Raw genomic sequence first — 9,459 nt, 5'->3', positions numbered from 1 at the left:
TCAAATCGATTGTTTTATTGACTGTTTACATACAGACGCCTTTAGAAAAGGGCGCGGGCTCCGAGGAGGGGGGGCTACTCCGCCCCGGGCCGCGCTTGTGCTGCGCTTCTCGGACTGGCAGGTCCCGACGCCCGAAGCCCCCCACCCCATCCCGACGTTTACTTTCAAAAATGAAAAAAAGCCCCCGCCCCAGTCGCCGCGCCGCGTCCACCCTCCCGCCCCCTCCCTCCCCGCCCGCCCCCCCCCCCCCCCCCCCCCCCCGCGCGCACCTCGAACTCAGGTCTGGGCCACTTGCAGCAGCGGAAGCGGAGCTGTGGATTGCTTCGAACTCCGGAAACCCCAAGTCACCCACAGCGAAATTCACCCAGGACCAAGGCCACGCTCTCCGCGTCAAAAGGGAGCGCGGTTCCGCGGCGCTTTAAGTTAGGAGAGAGGGAGAGAGGGAGAGAGAAAACGCCTTCCCCGCCCCACCCCCTCACACACATCCAATTTTCCCAGAGCCTGGAAGGAGGTGTTAGAACCAGACTCGGAGTGTCGCTGTCTTTGAAAAAGAAAAAACAAAACAAAACCAAAAAACGCCAAAAAACCCCACGAAAATATGAAAATCGGAGCGCGGAGCTGAAAGGCGCCCCAGACACCGGGCTTGGCTCCACCTGATCAGAAGCGGATTGGGGGTGGGGGGACAGAAGGGTTTGTTTCCCACTCGGAAGGGGGCTTTGAAACTGAAACTAGGGAGTTGCCACCGAGTCCTGGCTTCTGGGACGTGCACCCCAGAAAGGATGGAGTAGGGGTCCAGGCGGGACCCTACAGCGCTCCACGCAAGGGACAGCTGCTGCGGGTCCCGGGCTGACCCCGGGCCACAGCTTTACCACCAGATATTTCCAACGTCTTCTCCGTTTCCTCTGGTTCCAAAGCCCACGGTGGGGCAGGTTGCAGAGCAGATTTCGCAGATAACAATTACGGTGGGAATGGAGAGGCGTGGATTTCGCTTCACGGTCAGCGGGTGGTGTATTATAGGGAGAGAGAAGAGCGAGTAACTGTGCTTGCCGTGGAGGGGAATTGAGCCCACAAAAACAATGACGACAGTGGGTGGCCGGGGACTGGTGCAGTCGTCCCACTCCCCTCTGGAAGTCCCCAGTAGTGAAGGTTGGGGCTGGTAAAGGGGCGGAGTAAGTGAAGGTTGCGGGTGGGGTGGTGGGCGTATGTCCTGCCAGCCCTAGGCTTCTGCTCCCAGGCACCCAAGGTGGGGGATGGGAATGGGCGGGCCAGTCGGGCGGGGGGTTCAGCCTGCCGTCTGCCTGTAATTGCCATTAATTTCCTGGGCGATGTTGACCGCTTCGGCGCCCAGGGGCAGCCGATCACTGTACTCAGAGCCCGCCTCGAACTCCTCTTGGTTGGCCTTGGACTGGGACTCCGCCAGCGAGCAGGCCGCCAGACTCTCCTCCCTCTGCAGGTCCCCACCTGGGTCCCCCTGCTCCGCGTCTTCGTCGAGGCCCTCCCCGGGAGCCTCCTCTGGCTCCACGACGTCTGCCTCGCCGCCTGCCGGGTAGCTTTTCTCGGACTCGAGGTAGGAGGCACGCGGGTCGAAGTCGGCGGCGATGCGTTTCTCCATGGGGTCGGGGGCCTGTGGCCGCAGTATAAGACGATAAGGCTTACCCGGGTGTTTGGCCAAAAGATGGCAGCAGGCGGCGCCCAGCAGGGGCACGGTGGCCAGCACCAGGAGGAACACGCTCACCGCCACGATAACCAGCAGCGAGGGCAATTCCTTCTTGGTGGCAAACACCACTTGCACGTGGCAGGCCTCGCCGGCCAGCGCCAGACACACTGAGTAGTTAGTGCCGGGCCGCAGGCCGCGGAACCAATAGGCGTTGACGCCCTCCTCCACGCGCGACCACTGCACTGCCGCGCCACCCCCCGCAGGGCACAGATAGAGCAGGCGCAGCGGCCGCCGCCCGGGCCGCCCGGCCCTCGCCGCCCCGCCGGGCCCGGATCCCCAGCGCGCCGCCAGCGGCGTCAGCTGCACCCGAGCCTCGCGCTCCGCCACGTCCAGCGCGATGACACCCAGCTCAAAGACGTGCTGCTTGAGCTCGGCGCTCTGGTTGAAGGCGTGGTTGGACACGTACCGCGAGGGGTCCCCGTGGCCACAGCGTTGCTCCTCCACCGGATCCGCAGAGACCTGGTCTTCTGCTTCCTCTCCCTCACCTGCCTCCTCCTCCTCCGGCCCCGCCTCCGTCTCCCCGAGGGCGCTCACCCGGGCCAGGCCTTGGCCTTTGATTTTGCCCTCGGGCTTGGAGGGTAGAACGCTGTTGCCCCGGCCTTTGGCTGTGGACTTGCGCTCAGAAGTGGGGGCCTGCCCTTCAGAGTCTCCGCCAGCGCCAGGAGCGTGCTTTGAGGGCCCAGCGGCCGCCACTGCCACGCGCAGTGACGTGGAGTTGGCGCCCAGCTCATTGTGGGCACGGCAGGTGTAGACGCCTGCTTCCTTGGCACTCAGGAGGGGCACCAACAGGGAACCGTTTGTGAGGGCCAGGAAGCGCGGGTTGGCTGGGGGCGCGGGCCAAGCGGGTGCCGGAGTCGGGGTTGGGGCCTCCGTCTGCGTGGGCCCGTCCCCATCTCCTTCCTCCTCCCCGTCTTCCGCCCCATCCCCGTTGTCCTCCCCGCTCAGGACGGGAGGCTCTAAGACTATGGTGCCGCCCGGGATCTGAAGTCGCCACTGCAGGCGGGGTGTGGGGTGTCCTTCGGCGACGCAGTGTAGCCTGAGCGCCAGGCCGGCGGGCCAGGGGCTGCCCGGAGCCTCAGGCGGCGGCTCAGCACTCAGACGCACGCTGGGCGGTACACAGGACAGGGCGGGCAGGCGGTGCACCGGCACCCCCTGCAGCGCGGGCGGCGAGGCGCACGCGATGGAGTCGGGCTCCGGTAAGGAGACCCTGGTGCTTGCGGCCCAGGCCTGCAGCCACACAAGGCTGCAACCGCAGTGGAAGGGGTTGTGATAGAGTTGCAGATGGGACAGCGCGCTTAACGCGTCGAAGGTGCCAGGAGCCAGCGTGCGCAGGCGGTTGTTGTTGATGCGCAGAGAGCGCAGGTCGGGCAGCGCACCGAGAGCGTCCCGGGGCAGCGAGCCCAAACGATTGTGGTTCATTTTGAGCAGCTGCAGCGCGCTCAGGTTACGAAGGTCGCTCCACGGAAAGCTGGATATGAGGTTGTGGCTCAGATCGAGGTTCTTGAGCTGGCTCAGCACCGCTAGGGCGCCCGGCTCCACGGTGCGCACCTCATTGTGCGCCAGCCACAGCGACGTGACCTGCGTGACGTCGGCGAAGGCCCCACGCCGCAGCACGGTGATCTTGTTGGCCGACAGACTAAGCGTGGTCACGTTGGCCGGCAGTCCTTCCGGCACCTCGCGCAACTCCTTGTACGCGCAGTCGGCGAACTGGTGCGCGTACTTGTCCACGCAGGCGCACGGCTCTGGGCACGCTCGGGCCACTCCTAGCAGAGCCCAGGCCAGCCACAGAGCCCGCAAGGGCACCATCGCGGATCCTGCGGATGGAAGCCGGGGGAAAAGAGGGGAAAAGGTGACTTACGAGCCCCAGCTTCCCTCCCCCTATTCAGCTCTGCCTCCTCAAACCCGTCTAGGGCAGGCCCTAGGACCCCAGGAACCGTCTCCTCTGTGCCCAGGAGTCTCTCTTGGACACGAGTGGGGCTCAATAAAAAAGTCTCAGGATTCAATGCTTGCCCTCTCTCGGGGCCCTGACTTCCTTTTCTAGCGGACTTGTACCTCGATTTTCCCCACCTACCTACCCCTTCAATCTGGCACGGGCCCCTCCAGCGGCTCGGCCGCTCATCTGTCTGTCTGCTCTGGGCTCTGCCCTGACACCTAGGTGTGTTTCTAAGCCTTCGTTTAACTCCGTGACAAGGATACACAGACAAAGTATTTTTGTCCGTGACCTGTTGTCCTTCCTCGAACTGTTTGTCCCACGCACAGCATTCGCACACGCGCCCATACAGTCACACAATACAAACACACGCTGGGCGCCGCCATCAAACTGCCAACTTCGGCAGGGGTTTAGAGGTTCACAGCACATTTCCTAGCACACAAACACAAAGACACCCAGACATGGACACACTGGAGACCTCATTGTTCTTCCAGCTGAACCTAGCATCGGTACAGCGTTCTCCCTCCCCTGTTCATTGTGCGAGCTGACAGACACAAGGACACGAGTCCTCACACGAACCGACCCGCACACAGGCACACAGGCGCGCGCTGGCGCATGCACAAAAGCCCTCCACCGAGAGTGAAATCCCCGCGGATTGGCAATGCCGAGAACTTGCGGCGGGAGGCGGGACCCGGGGCAGTACCCTGCAGGCCCCCCTCCCTCAGACCCCGAAGCAGCCTGCCCTGGGCTGCAACTCCCTCGAAGGGAGAACCAAGGTCGCTGTGTCAACTTCCGTCTGAGGAAGGAGGTCCTCCCCCATGCATGGGCCGGGAGCATCGAGGGGGATGTCACTAAAGATCTCCCCTCCCATCCCCGAAGATCCCAGGAGGCTCCCAGAGGATATAGGGGTCCCCAGCCGGCAGGTCATGGTGCAGGATTCTGCCCCTTTTCGGCAGCTCCACGATGCCTTACCCCCCCCCCCCCCCCCCCCGCCCCCACCCAATAAAACCTTATCCCTAGCCACACAAACGGGCTTACATGCAGACTCGCTGCTCCCACCTAGGGCTCCCGGCTGGCTGGTTGGGCAGAGCCCCTCCCACACGCCCGTCTTTGGGAACCCGGGTTCCCCGCGCTGCCTTTGCTTCCGGGGGAGGGCCCCTCCCCACCCCTCCCCACCCCTCCGTGGTCTCCCCCCGACAGCACCAGCGGGTTATGGTACCCCATGTGGGACCTGGGTCGAGGTTGTGGGGCGGTCCCCGCGGCTTACCCGCTGCTCGCTGACTCTCCGCGCACTGCCCTCGGGCTGCAACCCCTTCTGCAGACTTGAGGTCTCAGAGCCAGGATACTGCCCAAGGGCGCTTTCCACATCTGTTGCTGGCTGTGGAAAAGGCAGGTGTGGGGCAGGGAAAGAGACAGGTAAGTATGGGGACCTCCCTGGCCTTGAGGTCCCGCGTCAGTTTTTCCTTTCGCGTCTGTTCCCCCCACGTCTGGCTGGCTGCAGACTGAAGAGAGTCCTGGCGCGCTCCCGGCGCGGCAGGGACGCGCACAGCCTCTCCCACCTCCCGCATCATCCACATTTGTTAAAGCCGTAGAGGCTCTCCCCGAGGCTGAGACACGTTGGTCTCAAGGGGCGCCCCCCACACCCACCGCCCCCGGTCTGGGCTCTTCCTAGCTCAACGCACACCCATACCCCACGTCCCCCTACATTTACACATCTGAAGACATTGTCACTATGCCTAATCACACCGCCGCCCCCGCTCCCCCCGCCCCCCGCCTGCCACGTTCAAACATATTGGTACAGACACACACACAGAGACCTTCACACCCTCCACACAGTCGACCTTCACATGTTAGAATTACCCATCATCATGTAATAATAACCGAGTCAATGTGTTGAGGCCCCCCTACGTTCGCGCACATTTTCAAAGGCACACTGGTGCCTTTCACCCGGGACACTCACCATTCTCTCCCTCCCGCACGCAGCACACACATTCACACTCACTCACCCTCACGCTCGGGTCCCGCCAGGGCCGGGGAGCTTCGCTGCTAATTGAATGCAAGCCGCTTTTACGCCCCGCAACACGTGAGGCAAACCATCTTTGAGGAATTTGGGGGAAGGCAAGGCCCACGAAGGAAGGGGGGGCGTGTCTTTGCCTTTAAACTCTTTTTGCAAATGCGGGCTGTGCACAGACAGACCTGAAGTAGGACCTGCTGAGCTTCGCGCAGCCGGGCTCGCGCGGACCCTTCCTTCCCGCAACCCCCTCCCCACTAGCAGCCTCCTCCCCGAAGCCACGTTCAACATGATGCATAATTGATAGTGTTAGCAGAGCGCCTCACCCTCCCTGCTATTTTTGCTTGGATCTGGGTAGATGCAAGCCCTGGTCTCCCCTGCCGCCCCGCCGGTCCAACCCCAAGAAGAGAGCGCACGACCCCGCAGGGCGCGCGGGGTAGCGACGTCTGCACCCCAGCCCACCGCCGCCCCTGCGCAACCTCTTAAGCCCTACTCTTAAAGTCTCGTTTTTTTGTAGCTAAACCGGCGCTTGAAGCCCACGGCCCAACACGCCGACCTGTGCGCATCGCCAGGTGCGGTGCGTGCGCAGTGGCAGCCTCCGCCTCACCCTCGGGTCTTGCCAGCTACGGGAGAAGGGGGCACGGGGGCTGCGGCAGACAACAGCACCCAAAGGGATGGTTACAAAACGTCTGCTCCTCCAGACCAGTGTGGGCTGGGAACTGAAGGCCCGAGCATCTCTCTCCCTGTCCCTCCCTCCCCAACGTCTTCACAGCCTCACCAGCAAACGCACCGTCAACCCCACACACTTAGCCCCCAAAGCCTCCGCGGCCCGCCACCGCCAGCATGTCTCACACCCTCACACAACAGCCGGCCTGAGCAGATTCGAAGACTCGCTGTTCCCGACTCCCGCTCCCTGTCTCTGGCGAAACCCCGACATTTCTTTTAGCGACGAGGAGGTGGAGGCGCAGGAATGTCGAGGCATTTGGCTAAAACTCTCCTGCACTGCCCATTGCAGCCCTGGAGAGAGAGTTGCTGGCCAGCATCGGGAAGGGGATACAGGCTCCGGGAGAGTCCCGGAGAGCCCCCCACCTTCCCCGGTCCTTTCCGTAGACATTGAGCTCTCAGGGCACGTGCGGCCCCCAAGCCCTCACCCCGGGCCGGGGGATTCTCTGGCGGTGGGTCGATGGCCCGGGTTTGGGAACTCAGAGGAGATCAATCTCCCGATTTGAGTGTTGAGCATTTTAATGAGCTGGGGAGATGGGGAAGAGAGACGGGCGCAGAGCACGGCAGCTAGACTACGACCAGGCTTTCCGAGGATCCTTTGTAAATTAAATATGAACCCACCCGCGCACGCACACTCCGCATCCTTCCCTCTGTCCTACTCCTGCGGTCGCTGCAGGTGGCCCAGCGGGCTGAGACCAGCACCTCTCATTCGGACCAGAACTTCACTCCACCTGCCTGGGCCTGTGGTCCCCCCAGACCACGTAGGGGGAGGGCACAGGGGTGCCCTGAGAGGGATGGTGTCTTCAAGGAGGGTGGAAGGGTGAGAGTGCCTTGACTATGCAGTGGGACAGCGCGAGCGGCCCCCTAGCTCTGGGAATGAGTCCCTGCGGCTGGGCCAGGGAGTGGCGCCACCGCCCGGTCTGCTTTGTCCGTGAAGCAAGGGGGGGCGTACTGGGAACGCCGAGGGGGGCGGTTCCGCGCGCCTCGGTCCTGGAAGAGGGGTCCGGGAGGCGAGGGCCCAATAGCGAGAATGGACAGTCAGGTCCCGGAGACTTCCCTGGGCGCGGGGGAGGGGCGCCGGCCATAGAGGCGGGGACCGAAGCTCGGCCAGGGAGGCGCACAGCTTGTGGACCCTCCACCCAGTTTTCACCTTTTTTTCTGGTTCTTTTGCCTTCGTCGTGGAGGCGGACAGGTAGACAAGCGGGCGAGGGACAACTTGGAAGCGTTGATGGACTAGAAGACAGAGGCTGGGGATTAGAAGGGAGAATGGGCTCGCTCATTCTCCGCCGAGATCTTCCCAGGCCCGCAGGGACCCGCCCCGCCAGCGTCCCGGGAACCTCTGGGGCCAAGTAAGACCCCTTTTCCTTGGCTCACTTTGTCAAGGATGCAGAAGCCAGGGGAGTTCGGCAGGGAGACAGGGCTCCGGGGGCTAGGAGGGCGGCTAAGGATGTGGTGGCTACCCAGGCGAGGGCTCGGACTCCCGGGGGCCCCTGCGACTCCCGCCCACTCTCCAGCAAGCGCTTTTGTTCCCCGAGCCTGCCCCGGGGGAAAGACAACCCTTACCCCCGCCTTCGACCCCGGAGCGCCCGGTGCCTGCCCTGGCAGAGTCCGCCGAGGCCTGGGGTGGGAGCCACGACTCCGGATCAGCTTCCGGGCTCAGCTAGGAGAGCACAGCACGTTTCGCCCGGCGCCGCCAGGGCGCGCAGGAGCAGGTCTGATGTCTATAATGTTAATAATGGTACAGTTACTGAGGGGCTGGGGAACCGAGAGCGAACACACCACCCCCGCCGCCGCCCACGTCTTTGATCGTTAAAGAAACAGGCATCTAATCAGGTGCGTGGAAGTAGGTGAGGGGAGAAAGGGATTCAAGGTTCTAAGCCGCCAGAGTGGGGGGGGTCCCAGAATCGGAATCTGTAGAATCCGGGCTCAGGTTTTTGACCAGGCTGGCGTCCAGACCCTAGACAGACGCAGGAGCCGAGGGCTGTGGCTCCGGGCAGATTATTGCTGATTGACTTCTAACTTCGACTTCTCGGACCCCGACGGTCCGGAAGGTGGGGCGGGTTGAAACCCAGTGGACCCCCCCCCCGCAGTCGTTTCCGCGGCTGTGAGGACGCAAGGTCTCGGTCCCAGGCCTGGTTCGTGAGCGCCCCCTGCTGGACACCGCTTGCCGGGCGCAGAGGCTGGGGCAATGGCTGCGGGAGGCTGGAGCCCCGCACCAAGCCGTGCGCTGTCCGCGGCTCTGCGGTCCAGCGGCGCAATGTTCCCGAGAGGGGGACGCTTACCTAGGTACCGAAGCTTTCCTTCTCATGCCCACGCAGTCTCCGTCCCCCGAATGTGCAACCTCCTCTCCCCTGCCCAACACAGGCACAGCCCCCGCTTCGCACCCCATTGTGTTCCCTGCACCCAGGGCACAATAGTCACCCTCTGAATCCCCGTTGAACGAATAGTCCCTGGCGCGATCCAATGGGCTTAGTTCTCCAGGGAGGAAACCTTCCTGTATGCCTTCCTTACCAACACCCCGCACCCACCCCGGGCGGGGTGAGCGCTTTCTCTTTGAGTCCTCTAGGAGGGTTCTAGAACACAGTCCTTAAGTCTTATGACTTTGTCAGGGACCTAAAATGTCCGAGATCTGAAAAAGAAAATCTGTTGGCTCTAAGAGGGGCAAAAAAACCCAAAAACAAAAACAAAAAAACAACCCTGCGAGATCGGAAGTAATGTTTAATGAAAAGTTCAGGACACGTAACTTTGTGCGAACGATTCAGTTGCAACTGGCACGCGGGTGACTTAAGGGATGGGGGAAGGCTTCGGAAAGTCAGAAAGCCAGGGCCCAGATGGGCATCAAATACTCGCTGCATCGCAGCCTGCTCGGGAGGTAATTCCCGCAGCTGCACTCCAGCAGGATCTCCAAAACACTCCCGCTCCCACCTTGAAGCTCTGCAGTCTGTCCCCCTGCCTCCCGACACACCTTCACACTGTGTTCCTACCTCTCTCCCCAAGAAGCTGCTTTCTTTTTCCAATTTCCAGCAGAAAGCTCACCCTTCTGGGAAACCAGTCCCTGTTTATGATAACCCCTTCCAC

General features: G+C 62.6%; 1 protein-coding gene across 3 annotated transcripts; it reads right to left on the bottom strand.

The window, feature by feature from the left end:
* Window positions 1-439: 439 nt before the first annotated feature.
* Window positions 440-8,694, bottom strand: ISLR2 (immunoglobulin superfamily containing leucine rich repeat 2). 3 transcript variants are annotated; one of them, XM_034994194.1, is made up of 4 exons: window positions 8,664-8,694; window positions 7,945-8,102; window positions 4,915-5,025; window positions 440-3,531 (listed from the first exon to the last, which is right to left on the bottom strand). In XM_034994194.1, exon 4 carries the CDS (start codon window positions 3,521-3,523, stop codon window positions 1,283-1,285), a length of 2,241 nt encoding a protein of 746 aa, XP_034850085.1. In that variant the 5' UTR covers window positions 3,524-3,531; window positions 4,915-5,025; window positions 7,945-8,102; window positions 8,664-8,694; the 3' UTR covers window positions 440-1,282. The 3 variants fall into 3 exon arrangements, with proteins under 3 accessions (XP_034850085.1, XP_034850086.1, XP_034850087.1); XM_034994195.1 differs by lacking the exon at window positions 8,664-8,694 and having other exon boundaries at window positions 7,945-8,409; XM_034994196.1 differs by lacking the exons at window positions 7,945-8,102; window positions 8,664-8,694 and adding an exon at window positions 7,532-7,887.
* Window positions 8,695-9,459: the final 765 nt, after the last annotated feature.

This window comes from Mirounga leonina, unplaced genomic scaffold (genome assembly GCF_011800145.1).
Source record: "Mirounga leonina isolate KUSES-001 unplaced genomic scaffold, KU_Mleo_1.0 Mir_91, whole genome shotgun sequence".
Classification (NCBI taxonomy): Eukaryota; Metazoa; Chordata; class Mammalia; order Carnivora; family Phocidae; genus Mirounga; species Mirounga leonina.
This window is presented reverse-complemented; position numbering and strand designations above follow the sequence as displayed.